The sequence below is a fragment of the Scomber japonicus genome, chromosome 8 (genome assembly GCF_027409825.1).
Source record: "Scomber japonicus isolate fScoJap1 chromosome 8, fScoJap1.pri, whole genome shotgun sequence".
Classification (NCBI taxonomy): Eukaryota; Metazoa; Chordata; class Actinopteri; order Scombriformes; family Scombridae; genus Scomber; species Scomber japonicus.
The window spans coordinates 26,878,295-26,897,209 of NC_070585.1; the positions used below are offsets into that span (position 1 = coordinate 26,878,295).

Genomic DNA, 18,915 nt, shown 5'->3' on the forward strand with positions numbered 1-18,915 from the left:
GCTACGACCGTTGCCAGTAGCAACGTTGCAGCCGGTAACAAGCTGTGTCGCCATTGGAGGAAGACTGAATGACGAGAATTGAAGCTGCGTCCTGAATGGTTGATTCACCTAACGAAAGACTACTCATAATAGCTTTAAGGGTATGCAAAGATTACAATTAGACCTGTTGTCAAGATTATTGAATTAGTTTTTTTATTTTGGAAAAGCAATAAAATGTATTGATGCCTAATTCCGCCAATGTGATGAAACAAAAAGTCATTATGAGGAAATATCTCAAAATGACTTACTTAGTATCTTAAAATTATGAGAAACCTAAAATAATAACGACATATCTTAGTATCTCATCATTTTTGAGACACTATTAAGTCATTATTTTGAGACTGATTATTTTGAGAAAGTTTCTCATATTGACTTAAAGGAACTATTTTTTCATCACATTGGTAGGAATGGGCTTAGATAAAAAAAAATGCATATAATCTAAATAATATTTACAGCTCAATTCATTAAAAGATCATTTTGATTACAGATTAGACCTTATTTATTCTTTTTCCATTAATACTTTTACATACATAGCTTTCTATTATGCTACATTTTCTAATCAATCTAATGTTGCAGCCTCACTTTTTATGATGGTTTAACATAAACTCTTGTACAAGAAATTGTTAAATAATAAATAAATAAATAGGAAAAACACATCCTGGCATCACATATTTTAGAGTACTAGTATTTTGAGTATTTACTCATACTTGGATTTATCAGTTAAGATTTAATGACAGTAAACTAACACAAAAAAATTATTAGCACCAAACCATATTACTCTTCTTTAATATTTTATTGGTTAAACTAAGAGATCATTTTATTTTCATCATAAAAATGTGGTTTGACTGTACGCAAATAAACACATTTAACATGGCAGAAAGAAATCAGAGCATGCAAGAAAACTACAGTAGCAACAAATAAGTGATTAAAGCTAATTCAAAACTGTTATCAAACTGAGAAACAAGATCAGAATGCATTTGAAAGCAGTGCACTTTTCACTTGCTGCATGACATGCATTGTGCAATTATATGGCAGCAAAATGTCTGATACTTTATAATATTCAATAATATACAGCAGAAGTTTTGTTTCTCAATTCAACACCTGTTTTGACATCATACCAACAAAGATTTAGTATGTTTTTTAAGTTGATGGCATTAATAGAATACATTTAAAGTTAGGCATTTAGACAAATCAGAGCATCGGGTGCTTTGCACATAAAAAAAGAAACTAGACTAAATATAAACTTCACACAAATCCCGTCCTCCATCCCCATCAAGCACAACATGATCATTAAAAATTAAGAAAAGTTTTAATAATGTATAAGCACATTTTCATTTAAGTTACTAATCTCTGAATGTTAATGTTTCATCATAGAATAAGCAATTTTCATGAATAAATAAGGACATAAAAAGGAGAGAACAATAACAGCTGATACATACAGAAGACAGCTGATGTCTGCTGTGCTCCATTCAGTGAACGTAACAAAGTGAGGGGTGTCCACTGTTTCAATGAGGTCACATTAAGAAGATGGGAAAAAATCACCGTGAGACTTCAGTGCATTACTGGCTGGTCTTCAGCTGTACTCGAACGTACAGAGAAGCTGGAGCACAGACTATTAAAGTTGACATTCAAACAGTTCCTTCTGTTGATGGCATTGTCTGTTCCCCATCAAAGTTTAAGTCACATCCTAAGTGGTGGTAAAAAAAACAAAACAAAAACATAAAGAAAACAAAACTTTTATGTGGTGTGATCAGACCCCCGTGGGAGCGAGGCGGCTGACGAAGGCGATACTGCTGAGGCACATCCTCCTGAAGAAGACAGGGCAGGCGGGCTTCATGATGAAGTGCTCGAGAAGAATTCGCAGCTCTGTAAACAGGGTGCTGAGGGTAAAGAAAAAAAAGTTTAATTCTCAAATTTGACTTCAGTCCCGTGAAGTCAAATTTCACAGCAACATTTGAAGAGAAAGATATCCTTTATACTCCGTACACCTAGCCCGGCTAACACCAGACTGCGTCTCAGTCTCATGTGAGATTGAGGTAGGGTCTGAGGAGGAGCCGTTCATTTCCTCGTATTTGAGGCGGGATCAACAAATCATGTAGCACAAGTTTTTGTTCTATTTTCAAAGTGAACTTCCTTTCCAATTTATTTAGCACACAATCTATTGCTGCTTCAAACGGTTGCTGCACCTCTGTGGCTGCCATGCTGGATGTAAACGGAGTCGCTCTATGGTCGTCATCGTGTCTTGAGCCCGCCTCTCCGTTCTGTGATTGGTTCCCTATCTCAGGTGAAGATTTTGTTCCCTATCTCAGGTGAAGATTTTGTTCCCTATCTCAGGTGAAGATTTTGTGGTCATGCTAACTTCCAGAGCGAAGTAGAATCGCTCGCTCGAATGAGAGCATGGGTTTACCCAGGCTAGCGCACACCTGCATCAGGTTGGTCATCAGATTTAATCTCTATCAATGACCTTTTTTATGAAAGTGTGGCTTAATGAGTTTCACTGCAGTTGATAGAGAAAGCTGAGGAAACTCCTCCTCCTCTGATTTAGTTAGTTTCAGTTGTGTTAGTTTCAGTTTTAGTCAGACTTTGGACAGACTTATTTTAAATATGGGAACACATCACCCAGTGTAATGATCTTTCCACTCAGTTGTACTTTCTCTGTCTCCAATCTTTGTCATGCACACTTTTAAATAGCCAAACAGAAACCTGATTAGATGTATACATGGCAGAGAAATTAATATTCTCCTGGTGAAATCTAGTTCATTAAACCAGGTTTACTCTAAGTAATTAGCCTGATTATATTCATGTGAAAGCTAAGAAATCAGTTTACTGGAGAAAGCTGAATGCAACTTAAGCTATTTGTCCTACTGATTTGTTGTTTTTTGTTTTAGAACTTTATAGCAATTTAGAAAAAAAGGGGATTATAAATTGCAACACAGTTTAATTTTGAGTCCAGCCTTATGTCCAATAATCAGTTGTTGTTGAGATTAGTTTTGACTGACTTTACCATATGGTGTATATCTAAACTTCGTGATGAAACTATATTAAACAACTTACCGGCAGTATGGGTTTCTTCTGGATGTGTAGCGGAGAGTGAGGAATCGATAATAAATGAAAGGCAGCAGCAAGCTTCCCTGGCCACTGTTGACAAGATATGAACAACAAGGATAAGTGATAAAAACTGACTTCACAACTGTAAACAATCAATGTTGTAAATATTAATCTACACTGGAATACAAACATAGACAAACAGAACACATGCAGTAATGTAATCCATTACAGCATAAGATTTATATTGTTACTTTATTAATGTATACTTAATTGCAATCATATTAATATTACATCTCTTTCTCCCAAGGTGGCCCTATTTAACTGAAACTGAAAGAGTCTTATCTAAACTGAAGGTGAACACAGAAATTTGATCTGAGGGGGACTTAAAGATTTAAAGCACTTGAATTTTGGCATATCTATTGAACAATTCCACCCCTCTGTCTTCCATTATAGTGTCAGACATGGCGTGCGTTTGATTACAGGTGAAAACAGGTCTGGTTTGTTGCTCATAAGCTGCTCAAATATTTGGCACTATAAGACAGATAAATCAGCAGCTGCATAAGAAGAAAAAAGTCTAAAATGACACTCATACATGCACACAGATTAGTGGATAATATAATGATCTTCCAGTGCCATAGAAAGTATTTTAGTAAAGATGAGCAGTATCAGAACCTGAAGAGCATGAAAACAGTGGCGGGCATCAAGAATATCTCGTTGCAGGCGATGAACTTGAGAATATTCTGCTGGTTAGATGTAAGTTTGTCCAGCAGGTTTCTGATGAACATGAGGCTGTCGGGGCCCACGGACTGCAAAATAAAAAGATTTAATAAGTTAAAGTTTGCAATGAGGCTTTACATGAGCTACAGATACATCACTTAGTCACAAAGAGAAGTAAACTTTGAGGAAATCACATAATCAATCAGCAGCTTTTACTAGATTTTAAGGATGTATTGCGGTCTCTGAGCAATGACTGTTTGACTGAGTAGATAATTAAAAGAGCATTTCGCTGGTGGTAATACTCCATATGAGTGATAAACAAAGTTCCTCAAACAGCCTTCTGTTGTACATCATTAATAAACAGCAATACAGTCACAGCAGGAGACTGTCACCTCGTACTTACATCAAGGACTTTTTTTGTGTAGGTGGTTGCATGAAGCAATGAGAAGAGAAAGACTGGGAAGATGCTCACTGGAGACAAATGTTAAGGATCATCATAAAAATACACAGTAAGCCTTTAAAAATATGTTAATATAGGCAACTACTACTGCAGGGCTGCATACTTGTAAATGATGAAACATGATTATATCTGTTAATAAATAAAATAATGTTAATTGGTTACATTCAAATAATTTTATATGTTGATGTGATACTAATCAGAGTATTTGAGTATATGCAGAGTGCATCTTTATTTCAGTAAAATATTTGATTAACATCCTTATTAACATGAGGGGAAAGCAAAAAGCTAAAGAAATGTTAGTAAAAAACCAGCCTGACGTTAGCGGGGAAAAAAGTATAAAATGTAAAAGTTTGCTCAAAATCTCAAAAGTAAATCACTCACAATTGAAGAAGATTTTGCTTTAAATAAGAAACTCATGCAATGTATTTAAACCTTTTAAATAAAGACTTTAATCGTGAGATACTAGCAGGCAATCTTTAAGATTACATTATCAATTAAGTGAAAACCTCAAACAAACTTCCTGTCTTGTGAACATTATCTCTGAATGATTTCACAATTTTAACCAAAGAGACGGAGTTAGTTTAGCAACACAATCCACTGTTCTCTTTTTTCGTGTATTTGAAGGTGAAAGGATACTTGTGATGGGATAAGAGTTGACCAGGATGAGTGAGTAAAGCAGGTAATGGCAGCTATCCTCCTGAAGCGCCTGGGCAAGGAAAGCTCTGCTCAGCTGGAAGCGGGGAAGCCTCTGGTGCAAGCGAAGGGCACTGGTGAGAGCGTTTGCTAACAAAGCCCGCTGATAGAAGTTTGCTGCTGCATAAGGTCTGAAATAAACAAGCAGTGACAAATATGCTGATATCTCTGCAGGGTGGGAGAAAAAAAACACACACACACAAACACACGAGAATGACGGCGGTGTGCTGCTGCCTCTCTTTAATCTAATCAATATTTACAAAATATATAAATTCACAGCGTGTACTCACCCCAAGACTGGAAGAATAAACATTACAGAGCAGTAGACGGTGAAGAGTCGTGATAGCCACATTGCCGTTTCCAGCTTGTTACTCATTAAAAATTGCTGTGGAAGCAAAAATAAAATACAGTCAGGAATTTGAGGCACATAAAAGTTTGAAGGATACAGGATGCTACATAATGAACCTCCTCCATCATTTATGATACTGTATAACAGTGCTGGGTCACCTCTATTAGCAGGTATGCTGTGTTATAGCATTTTTTGGGTATGTGAAATGACAAGACTGGTCTTCAGTTTCCTTATGAATTTGGGAAACAGATTTACTGAAAGGTTCAGACCTTCACCCTGGTTCTCTCGATGGTCAGCACGAATCAAACTGGAAAAACAACCTAATTCAATCTACTTTTTAATTTTGACAACCCGCTCATCAAACGTCAGCTGATAAGATGAAACCGAACCTCATGTTGCTTCAGCTGACATCGTCCTTCATATTTCAAACAGGCTCTACATCACTGACTTGTTCAGATACATAGTTAGAGGGAGGAAGCAAGATTTAAAAATGTACCAGTCTCAAAAATGTAAAAATCTTTGTTAAAAACTGAGGTACACTGGTGCATAAAATCCTAAATTAAAAAACATAAAATCAGGTTTTCTTTCAGGTCATATGAGCCTGAGTATTTGAATGGTGAACACATTTAACTCAAACACCAGCGAGAATATAAAGCTATCTAATACTACCTTTACCTTTACCATTTAACACTGGTTGCTGAATTATAGTATAGTATAGAGTAGTATTTATAACTGTGATAAACTAGATAAAAAAGACACTTGAAGCTCTCAACACTCAGATCCAATCCTGAGAGTTGGTAAGGCTCCAGAAACTAATTATCCAAAAATTCCACATTTTTACTCAGTAACACGCTTAATTTGACCATCAGTGCCTGATTAATACCTACAACTTTTAAACGCAAATCCATCGTTAGGGATCTTTTCTTTGACTTAAACAAAGAGGTGAACAGTTTCACTCAGAAGATAATACAAAGCTGTTTTCACAGGCTGATTAGTGGTACATATGTCAAGTATATTCATGTGTTTTAAATCGGTGGAGTAACCCTTTCAAAAGGTGTGTGATGAAATAATGACATTATGTAACTGTTTGGGTCAAACAGCCAACTTACCACAGGCCCTAGTTGGGGAGGAGGGCTTTGTTGGTTGGTGTCTGCCATGTTTGCGTGTGTGTGGGTCGCTCTGCTGGAGAAAAAAAACAATGGAAAAACAAAACAAAAAGTCACATTATGAAGAAATATCGTCGTGTAATAGTGTGCCAGCAGGAGTCAAAGCTACTTATAAGCTGCTGTAACATAACAAACCTACAACTTAACCCACAGTCATGGGTCAGGAGTCTCACCTGGTAAGATATTACTAGTAGTGTAACTGATTGAAGAGCTGCAATAATTAATCTATTTCTAATTAATAACTAATTAATTTTCAACTATTTATAGTTGATTATTATTATTTATTTATATAACAAATGTATCATTTTAAGATTTTTTTATGAAGGAAATTTCCACATTATCTGATTCCACCTTCCCAATTTAGTCCTCTTTAGTAAACTGAATATTTTTGGGTTGCAGACTGTTGGTTTGAGACAAAAGAAAACATTTCAGAACATCACCCTGAGCTTTGGTAAACATTGATTGACTTATTTGACCATTTTCTAACATTAAAGATGAATCAATAATGAAAATACAGTCAAGCAACAGAAAATAATTTCATACTGGTCTAGTTTTATTCAAGCAAAGAAAGAGGCTAACATTACCTAGTTCTCGCCTCTCTGTCCTCAAATTGAGTGTATTTGGATTTTGGACTGTTTGTCAAAAATAAGCAGTAACATGAAGATGTCACCTTGGGTTTAAGGAGATCGTAATGTGCATTTTTAACCATACTTTTACAGTATTTTACGACATCCCTAACAGATTAGTATTACATGAGTAACTGACACCAGAGATGACAACTACAGTTTTAAAGATTAAATTAAAGTAGGGGTTCGAGTCTGTCTAAAAACAACAGTCAGGTGCCAAAATCAATATTGAAACAGGTCTTTCTTGCTGTAATCATTCCTTCTCCTAATACTGGCAATTAGTAGATCCTTTCATAATGCATATACAATGCAAGTGATGAGGGACAAAACATTCTGTGCAAAGACTAAAGCTAATATAAAGCTTTAGCCATCCAAATGAGTCAAATCAAGTAGATATCTTTCAACATTACAGTCTTTTTTAGAGTCAACGTCCCTCTTTTTGTTATTTCACTTCATTAGCAGCTCAATAGGGAAACACAAAGAGGGAGTTTGATGCCAAAAAGACTGTTAATGTGGCAAATATCCACTTGATATTACTAACTCAGACTTCTGAAGCCTCATAAGCTTCAGAGCAATTTTTAAAATATATTTTTGCACAAAATAACTGTGTGGACAGATTGCGGATTTTGGCCTCCATCACTTGCACTGCATCCACATGTGAAAGGGGGGGGGGATCTTTAAATAACCATTGTGACCACGAGAAATTACTACTGCTCGTCCGGACATGTGACTGTTGTCTTGAGACAGACTTGAAAAATAGTGAACCTGCCCCTTTCACTCTCTTCATGTCCATCATTTGCTCTTTCAGCAGAGTGGAAGGTGTATCATTTTAGCCTGATTAGCTTAGCTTAGCTCATCAGCGCTAGTCACAATGAATCATGACTACCGTTATTTTCAATAATAAAAGAGGAACAAGACACAAGTGGAAAAAGCTAGCCTGCTGCTATTACAAATCAACGTGGAAGAAGTCTAATTCAACACGTGTGTAACGTCAAAAGACTTGCCGGTGTTTCATTAATGCTAACGTGATGCCGGCTAATGTTAGCAGCAGGTGTTACGTTGAAATCTGCTCCCTTGTCGTTATGTGTCCACCCCTTCTCTATAATCTCAACCAGTCTTCTTCCGAGGTGCTTAACTTTTAACCCAAGCTTACTGTAACCCCAAACCAGCTAACCATAATCATAACTTAACTCAAACCTGCAGATGTGGTGCGTTGAGAAACCCAATTTTAACAGGAGGGGAACATTATTTGAAGGGGGTACGAACTTTAACATAACACCGGTATGCTAGGTCTAGAATGTTCTGTTACTATCGTTACTAGCATGTGAGCAGCGGTTAGCTACGTAGCCTTTCATTCGTTACCCTGGTAACGCTCACTAACGTCAGCGGCTCCAGCAGTTAAAACAAACCCGCAAAGAGGCCTCATTTCTCATATTTATATGTGTTGCAGTAATTAAGGATGTAACTTACCTGTGTTATAACTGTGCCGTACTGTTCCGCGGAGTGCTTCGTTCACGGTGACAGGTCACCACACTGAAGTAAAATGATCAGCTGACCTTCTTCGGCGAAAGTGGGGAAATGTGTTAACTATCGCGATACTTCCGGATCACAGGCTGCATCACATGTAACACTGACCTCTAGTGGCCAAAGATATACATGCAACAAGACCAGCTCATTAGCCTGCTTTGTAATCCTGTTCTGCAATGAAAGAAAGAAAGAAAAACATTTTTTTAAAGGTGATAAACAAATACAATTATTATTATTTATTTATCACCTTTAAAAAAAAAAATCAAGTAAAACACATCTATTCAAAGAAGTGCAATAGTGACTGACAGGAAAGCTAATAAAACGCTTAAATGAAGAATTACTTTTTTTGCTTTCTCTTAAAAATATTTAGCGAACTGGCTTTCCCTATAGCCTGTAGTTTGTTCCATAATTTTGAGGTGTAATTGACAAAGGCTGCATCCCTGATTTTCTTTCTGTTGTTGCTGGAAACCTCCAATAAACCAGTGTAGATGATTGCAGTGAATCATTTATGATACTGTATAACAGGCTGAAGGATGTACTTGTGCTACAGGTCTATTCCAGTTCTAGGTCACCTTTACTAGTAGGTATGATGTGCTTTTTATGTTTACATGTTTGGGCATTTGAATTGACAGAATGGACCTTCTGTCTTTTTTCATGAATACTGGAAACAGATTTACTTGAAAGGTTCAGACCTTCACTCTGGTTCTCTCAACAGTCAGCACAAATCAAACTAGAAAACAACATAACTCAATCTACTTGTTAATTTTACCAGCCGCTCATCAAAAGTCAGCTGATTATTGAAATTGAACCTCACGAAAAACCACGCTGCTTCAGCTGACATCGTCAATTAAGGCAGCCTTCATATTTCAAACAGGCTCTGACATATTCAGATACACTGTTTGAGAGAAGAAGAAGAAAAATCTTAGCATGTACCAATATCTCAAAAGTATAAAAATCAATCAATCACATCACCTCAATTTTGAGGTTCCTGTTCTTCACTTCAGTATGCTACTTTATACTTCCACTCCACATCATTTTCATACTCATCAAACCATTCAACCTCATCTTCATCCTGGAAGAGTCCACTCCCCTCAGGATAGAAATGTTTCATCGTAGGATATGAAGACAGTGATTGAGTTGCAGTGACTCTGCTCTTTAAGGAGACAAGTGGATCCAAACCATGCCAGCAAAATGCCCCTAAACAGTAAAACAGAGCTACTGGACCCCCTCACCGTAGGGGTCAAGCATTCAGGCCTGTACTGTTATCTTGGTGTATGCACTTGTCAAGAATATGGTGACTCATCTGACTATATCACCTTTTTCTACATCAGTGCAGACCACTGCCTGTGGGTTTTGCACCACTGAACTCACAAATGTGCATTCATCTTGAGGGGCTTATGCACTGCAACCCTACTGTAATGTCTCTTTCTATAATTGTTGACAGTCTGATCACGTCCTGCATCTCAGTCACCTGAGGAAGAGTTGCTTCTCTGTTTTTTATTATATGCACTAATGCACGAGCATCACGGTCATCAAATGTGATTTGTTTTACTCCTAAACAAGAATCTTTTACATAGATCTAAATGTAGATATCAATTTAGTCACTGTTCTTACTGAAACACCAACCAGTTTACCCATTTTTGTGACTGAAGCTGCTGCCATCCATGCTCCAACAATTAAGTCACTTAAATCTTTTCCTCTTGCCATCTTGATGCAAAATCAGAATTAACTGGGCCTGCTCAGCATTTTATACATGCCTGACTCAGCAGGTAAATCCTGCAAGAGCAGCTAATGACCAGCTAAGCTAGATTTTACAGCAGGGTCGTTATGTTTCCCCACATATTTATTCACGTTTTTCCTTCAATGTGTGACCCATGGTACAACTCCCAGTAACAGGATAACCTGAAGACATTGTATGTTGTTGTCCATTTATAGTTTATATAGCTTGTATGTATATTGTTCTGTACATAATAGCCATTATTTATGTTTACTTTCTTAGCCAATAAAGCTTATTTTGATAAAGATGACATTGTAGATATTTGGTCATCTAATTTAGTTTAGTTAATTCTTAATTTAAACAAATAGTCTCATTGATATCAATATCTTCTTTTTTTGAGAGAGCTGCGTGCAAAAAAACAACAACACATACAGTATTAAAAAAAACAAAATAAAGTTGTTGAAATTGATTTCCATGTTAAAGTTACAAGCTAAGTTATAACTTAGTTACTTCATGACTCTAAAGGAATATGTTCATAACAGTGAAGTTCCTGTCTGGGAAAAAAATGAATTAGACTTTACTCAAGTAGTTTAAATAAGTATGATTTATGCTTAAATATAATTGAGTAACATGTATTTAATAGTTTCACTGATGTTAAGTTTAGAATTAAGTGCACTGTACTTGATACTGGAGTAGGCTACACAGTAAAAGTTCATGTTAGTAGAAATTGTTACAAGGGTTTTATTAAGTAAATCCTACAAGTTGTTTTACTGATTGTAAGCTGTATAAAGAAGCTACCGTGAAGAGCTACAGAAACAAACGCAGAAGTTACTAAGCTTAATATATTTTGTGCATCAGAAGTCAGAAGAAAAAAGGAAGCACAGTGCGCATGCGCCATGGTCAACGCCCACATTAATAAAACAGTAACAAACCCTCTGACACCTGTTTACTATAAGTTTACCACTGTTTACAAACTATATTCTTATTGAAGACTATGAGGCTCTCTGTTACCCAAAGCATCGACTAAAAATACAAGATTTTATCTAATATTTGCGTCTTCCTATTTCTTCTATTTAAAGTAATTTATTTGGCTACCACAAGAGGGCGCACTCGACCAGACTGTGTGACTGTTGCAGGTTGGCCTATAGCCTGTGTTGGATAATTATTTTAGCTTTAAGTGCACCTTATTTGGTCCCAACATGTTTTAAAATCATACATCTGACTGCTACAGTAGCGCGTATATCCGAAGATTATTGGCAAGAGTGTCGCAGGGTGATGTGTTTGCTGCAGATGCCATTTGAAAATATAGGCAGTGTAAGCACTGTAGAATCTAATTATTTCTTTGCAAAACCTAATTAGGCATTAAAAAAGGTTAACGCCAGCGCCTGAAACGTTTTTGTTTAATAATCCCATTACTGACGGCTCATCATGTATAAAATGGTGCAGGAGGACACTAAGTTTCCACTTGTTAAAGGGAATCTCTGAGAAATAGTCGCAGATTTTTTGACACTATGTGCGATTGGAAATTGGGGCTTGTAGCCTAATTAAACTGCGGAGACTCAGCACACAGCACACACAGAGTAAGTAAGGCTGCAGCGTCCTGTCGTGCATGCATTTTTATGTTTAACTCATCATTCTGCCTGCCTGCTAAAAAAAAAGAGAGAAAAAAAAGAAAAGCCGCAAACATCTGTATTTCTGCTTTTTGCAATGTCGCATAATTTGTTGGGCATGATAAAACTCACCAAACTGAAGCGTACAGTGAGAACAGACCTTGATGATTTTTTTTTAAAGCGTCAGCTCCTCTCGGACTATTACCAGTCACTAGAGAGCTGAAGGTGAGAATTTAAATGCGACAACAGGTTTTTTTTTGTGCCTCCGTTTTTAATTTAGCCAAGCTGAGCACGACCTGTGTGGATCCTTTGATATCTTTTCAGAAAGAAATACAAACCGAACTAGATACAGATCGTCTTGCAGAAATATTATAGTATTGTTAGTTAAAAATGATGCAAGAATAAAGGTCTCATGTACTGCTGATAGATACCAGAGCTGCACAAAACATTAATGCAGGGACGTTAAAGGAACATTACTAATATTTCAATGCATTTTCTGCCTGTTAAAACCCGTTTTGTCGCCTGGAAAATGAGAGTACAAATGATTTCTTAACTATAAATATTCAAAACGAGTGTCTACTATAAAATACGTTAATGTTTATCATTTTATTTTGAAAAAAATAAATCCTGTGAGAGAAATCGCCTCGTTTTTAGAGCAATTTCGACATTTTCTTCTCTTCATCGACTCCGTTTTTCAGCAGACAGCTCATATATGAAGACTGCATTTAAATAATGAAGAACACAATCTACATTAACACCTATAATCATTGTTTTTAAATAATATCTTGAAATAAAATAATTTAAATTAAAATCAGATACTGATATTACACTGTATTTAAGCTGAAAATATCTGCAAACCTTATAATAATGAGCTATTATTATTATAGGCTATTATTATAAGGTATTATTATTGAAATATTGAGGATTGGCAGCAAAAATACTGCTTCTTCCCTAACAATTACTGATAATAATGATCTTTTCCTTTGATTTAAACCATCTTTTCTCCCCCACATTCTTACATCCTTTCAACAAAAAACGCTCTCAATCTCTCTTTATTCCGCCTTTAATCTTCTGCTTGAGCAGTTTTCAAGTAAAAAAAAAAAAAACAAAACCAAGAAAACACAATATATATAAAGAAAAGAAAGAAAGCGAGTGACAGACCAAAGTGAAAAGGCTTCTCAAAGAAATAAACCTTCGTGTAATCTCAGTCCCGGACTCTGTTCAGCCAAAACAAACATGGTGTGGAAAGGGATGAAAATCGGGACAAGCGGGAAGAAAGAGTCGTGTTTGATAGGGAGGAAAAGAAGGACACGGTGAATTTCCCTCAAACTGGTTAAAGAAACAATAAAGCGAGTTATCAACAGGCGTCTCTTGCCTTTTATCTCTTTGTTGTGTGATGTGAGAAGGCGTTTCACATGTAGAAGAAGTCACCAGGAATAGTTGATGATGGGTTAAGATGTAAGAGAAATGCCTGTGAATTAAGTCTGTGCTCATAGTTTCACCATATTGCTTTGAGAGTCTTTAAAAAAAAAAAAAAAAAACACACTCACACACACAAAGTAAAAAGAAAAGATGTGAATGCTTTCAGCTGATACGAAGAGAATTAATTCTTGCAAAAATAGTTTAAAGTCATTATAATTGTAAGAAATACTGAGACATTCATTCTGCTTGATAATCATATTTTCTGCAGAGTGATTATTAATTTTCTTTGTTTTTTGTTCCTTGTATCTGTTTTTTAAATTGCAGCTCATTAATCTGGTTGTTTACTGCAGTGCCATGTTGAAAGCAGCTGTTTGAATTATTCTGTGTTAACTTGACTCAGTTTTTATATTCATATGTTCATGCTTTGTTTCAAGAGAGGGGGAAAAAAGTAGGATGATGTCATTAAGATTAGGAGCAAAACAAACATGCTGCATTTTTTCCCCTTTAATATTTAACATTTTTCATCTCTTATACAGTTCAGTTAAAATATATCATGCTGCTGTCTTTTAAGCTCAAATATCCAAATTTAACATGGTGACTGAGTATCTGGACATATTTTAAGAAACTGACTGCCATAAATCTACCTTAATTTCAAGAGACATTTTTATCTTATTTTAGCTTTTGTTCTCTTTCATGATGAGGACAGGATTGGATGTTGTTCTGGGTCAGTTTTCCTACTCTAATATGGCTGCTATATGCACGCAGAGACCTGACTCCAGCAGGCTGCAGGCCTCTCAGCTTTTACCTTGCATGCAGGTCATTCATTTTAGAGAGAAGAGTCTGATCTGCTTTATCAGGGTCTCCACTGTGTGCCTTGTATTTACACCCTTTGAAATATATTTTTAGTAACTTTGAGATCTGAGAACACCTGTTTATGCACAGGTGCAACAATCTCCTTCAAAGACATTTTATTTATCTAAAAATATTTAAAGTTAATGTCTTTCTGCATGATTTAGGATGAATTATTTTTATTTTATCCTCGGTGATAAAAAACAGTACAATGTATTTTTTTTTTTTAAATGAATGACTGGAGAGAATCTGATGGCCACAGCGAGCCCTGAGCCAAAAGCTATTGACACAGAAAGCAGAGTGGATCCACCAGAAAGCTGACTTTTCCCTTTTTTAAGGAGTAAAGCCATGTTTGTTTCTGGGTTGAATGGGGGCCTATAATGGAACTGATGGCATCAGGATTGTCACCACAAATGGTCTGGGCGTTTTGCAAGGCTGTTTGACAGAGCCTATTATGTCATTGGTCACGTCCCTCCACTCCTTGCTTGCTTGGACTTGAATGGGAGTGAATTAATCAAATGGTTTGAGAGACATCAGCCTACTTAATGCATTTTGTGTCAAGGTCTACAGTGATCCAAGACCCCAAGACTCCCTCTACCTGCACTGTTGTTTTATCTGACCATATCTATGGTATTTATGGGCTGTGACCACACTGAAAACACATTTATTAATACATACTTATCAGGACTTTTAATAAGGCTCTCTAAACAATGAATGTGACCTTGTATTCAGTGGATTTAAAAAAAAAAATCTCCTCAATGATCATTTTAACATTTCTGTAGGCAAAATGACTCTATATTGACTATAGGGATTTCCATACTTTGGTATCATCTGTAGGAATATTTTTATTCTTCCTTATATATTTAATATTAACAGGCCCTTTATTGCAGTTTCTCATAGTGGTGTTGTTAATGGGGTAGTTATGACATCTGAAAACATCAGAGCCAAGTCTGTATCTTCCATCTGAGGAGTAGCAGCTAGATTTCACTATAAAAGTTGTTATTTTAAGCCTGCAATTAACTAATATAATTTAACCCAAGAATGGATGAATTTCTAGAACAAGGCAGAAGTTTTCAGACCAATAAGAGCCAATTAAATTAAATTAATGTTTCTATTCTATGGTGTATTTTGAGTCTGAGGATTTAGTATTGGATTGTTAAATGACTATCACTGTGGGAAATAAGCTGACACCTATAATTAGATGCCATTCATAATTTGGATCATTTGAGTGGAAATTCACCCTTAAGGATCTCTGGAGATTAGCAGACCCCACGAAGACAACAAGCAGAAATGCTTTTAAAAGGGAATCTACAGGCTTAACAAATGAAATATTGATATAATAATAATAAAAAATCAAAACAAAGCCACCATCATATCTATTATTTTTCAAGGGGGGAAATGGCCCAATTGGTCCAAAGTCAAGCGCTGTAACGTTATTGCTTTATCAAACACAATCAAAATGTGAATTAATCAAAGCACTCTGCGTTAGAGCGCGTTTGCATGAGCATTGTTGGGCTGTAATGGATGGCTTTAAAATTTGACGTTATTATTTCCCGTCATTTCTGGAAACAAATTGAACATTTATTGCATATATATTAAAAATTATACAGTCGTCGAGAGAGGCTGATGTCTCTTTTATTGAGGCGCACCGAGAGGTGAGGTCTCACCGGATCAATTTCCCTGTCTTGTTACTCCCGCAAGAGGATGTTTGGAAAATGCCTGCAACGCTAAATTGATTCAGAAACGAATTCATAACTTGGGGGGTTTAAGCAATTTTGTGGCGCCCAGTTTTTATCCTCTATCTTTTCTTTTTGTTGCGTGTTTTTGATTGCTTTAAGCATCCAAGTAAAGTTTGTAGGCATGGAAACCGCTTTATTCTCTCCTCTGTGGCCGTTAGCCCACGTTAGCCTATTTTTCATCCCCCCCAAAAAATGTATTTAATACACTGGGTTTTGGGTGGCTTCACAAACATAGCCATTAAGCAGTCACAATGCTTTTATTGTGCACTTGATCTCAAAATAGAGCCTGGTCTGACTGCAGGATCCAGACGAACCTATGGAAAAGGCCTTGTCTTTGTCTGCCTGTAAGGAGATGAATGGCCCGTGTCAACCGGATGATTAGTTTGCACTATTAAATTGTCAAAAAGGAAGGATTTTTCCCTAATAGTGCCTTTTCGCGAAGAATTATGGAATTCAGAGTTGTTTGCGACTGCCGGGGAACTTGCAGGGCTTCGCAGGGGCGAGGGCGAAGGTCAGACAGAGTTCTCAGCAGTGCGTCCAGTGTGGCACAGCAGTCATGCGGAGACAAACGTCGGTCTATTTCCTGCAGGATGGGAATATTCATCTCTACATCGTACAATATGATGGATAACCACGCTGTGACATTGTGATCCAACAAGCTGAGGTCGGTTTACCCTTCAGTAGCCTACATCCATGAAGATAGCCTGATGATTCAAACGCGTAAAATCCGTGCGTAAATGCGCAGCTACACTACAATGCCCCCTTTATCTAATCGATATGGAAGGGTCAGGCTAAACACATGCAGCAGGGCATCAAATGAGCATCAGATAGTTTACTTTTTGTTGACAAACTTTGATAAGATTTCAAAAAACTTCACTTGCTGCATTGGTACATAGTTGCAAACGCCTTACGATAGCTCTCTCCAGCTCTCTCCCCACACACATGAGCTGTCTTTCTGCATGTCACGGCTGCCCTGCTCCATTTCGGGAACCCCCTTCCCATTCTGCTCAACCTCTATTCTAGTGCCAACGTTTTGTGTTAAATGTTAACAACTTGGCCCGATCCATTTAATCGCCAACAACAAATTTGTGTTGACTCTAACACTCGCCTCCATTGTGCCCATTATGCGCCTGCCCTCACTTGGAGATTTATGTATTTTTGATATTAAATTCCTTCTGTCATCAAGACTGCTCTCTTGTTGACTTTTCTTGACCTTTCGACCCCGTTCCCCAAACTTTCCCATATTTAACGCGGGACCCGCAGCCCCCCTTTCTTCTCCTCCCTTTACTTCTTCTGCTCTACCACAGCTGAATGCTCTGTGTCTCCTTTTGTTGGCATGTGCTGTTTGCACTGTTCTTGAACTTCAGTGTGCTGCCCTGTCCCCATCCTGTACTTTGAACCCTGCGGAACCATCCTCCTAGAAGATAATGTGTCATTGTTCTCGATGCCCAAACTCCCTCAAACTCCTCTTATTAATACTGGCGACCAGATGAAGACACAATTACGGTCTGGACACCATCATTTGGCTGATTTGATTCATTATTTGGTAAACTAACACTGTCCTCAATGTCCCTGAGATCTGGCTGTCAAATCAACACCACACAATCTTTCCAGGATTTCAGTCACAGTCTGAAAACTGCTTTCATCCGCAGAATGACGGATGTCCATATCTTGGCATATATGACGTGCGTGTAGCCTTTACAAGCCTCCCTCTGGCTGCCCAGCTTGCTAATTAGTTAAACAAACGTTCATACTAATGATCCCACTGGCCTGGCGAGCTTTGGGGTTTTTGTTCGCCGACTTTGCCCTCGCTTCTCCTGCTGGAAACTTGGCCCCACTGACCCGAGCTATCACGGCGCTGTGGAGACGGCTGGACCGCCCTGTCCGGAGTCCAACCCCCCAGGGGCCAAAGGGCAGCGTCCAAGGCCCGGGAATGCCACCACCAGCTGCTAGCGGTGACACCATTTACAAAAGGGGCTTGGTGAGCAATCCTTCTCTGGGTTGTCATGTTGTGACAGTGCCGACCTGACATTTATTTACTCTCTCATAGGACCCCCAAAAAACTGACCCTTTGGTTTCAGAAATAAGCCACCCAGTTCAGGTTGCTTCCAGCGCCTCTTAGCTCCTGTTACTGTAAATCAAACTGGGCTCTATTTCCTAAAATACATTTTAGAAAAAGGTTTATAACTAATTGTCTAACTAATACATCATTTGCTAATACTTTTGGGTTGCCAAGTTGTGAAAAACAAACTTTATGGCTTATTGGAAAGTGAAGAATCTGATCATTTATTAAAGAATTGCTATAATTTATAACATAATTTACAACCTCAAACTTTCTCTTATTATTGGAATATCTGATCTATAAAGTGAATCATTTATTAAGCATGAATACAGCCATTAGGTAAAACTTAAACTCCCTAAACTGGGACCTTTTAGGTACTCAAAACTGTAATAAAGCTCCAGGCAGATATGTGTTTTGTGTAGCCTATAAATGTTAGTAACCCATTCAAATGCTTATGGGTTTCTACCTGTCTAATTAGCCATCAATAATAAATGTTAATAAGTCATTAAAACGGTTTAAATAATCAAGTCTTTATTTGTAAACGTTAATATGATTGGATTTTGGTCCAGATCATCTGCAGCCCATAATATGTTCTTAATCATGCTTATAAAGGGTCTATAAAATAATGGGATGTGCTTTATTAACTATTAATAAAACAACATAATCCCAAAGGATAGAAAATGTACCTATAACAGTAATAATGAGTCATATCTTCAACAGGCTGATGAATAACAGTCATGATAATCAGTTATATTTAAATTAAAAAATCATAATACAATATTATTCTACCAACAATAAACACAATGCTGCAGGTAAACTGTTTATGGATTTATTTTACACTGTGACCATGTCCTGTTTCTCCTTAAAATCAAACGTTTTTCTTTCTCCGCA

General features: G+C 37.1%; 1 protein-coding gene across 2 annotated transcripts; it reads right to left on the minus strand.

The window, feature by feature from the left end:
• Window positions 1-813: 813 nt before the first annotated feature.
• On the minus strand, window positions 814-8,641 carry tmem33 (transmembrane protein 33). Of its 2 annotated transcripts, none has more exons than XM_053323229.1 (8): window positions 8,569-8,641; window positions 6,416-6,485; window positions 5,248-5,342; window positions 4,901-5,088; window positions 4,208-4,275; window positions 3,760-3,893; window positions 3,094-3,177; window positions 814-1,919 (listed from the first exon to the last, which is right to left on the minus strand). In XM_053323229.1, the coding sequence occupies exons 2-8, from the start codon at window positions 6,461-6,463 to the stop codon at window positions 1,790-1,792; spliced, it is 747 nt and encodes a 248-aa protein (XP_053179204.1). In that variant the 5' UTR covers window positions 6,464-6,485; window positions 8,569-8,641; the 3' UTR covers window positions 814-1,789. The 2 variants fall into 2 exon arrangements, with proteins under 2 accessions (XP_053179204.1, XP_053179205.1); XM_053323230.1 differs by having other exon boundaries at window positions 6,416-6,488; window positions 8,569-8,622.
• Window positions 8,642-18,915: the final 10,274 nt, after the last annotated feature.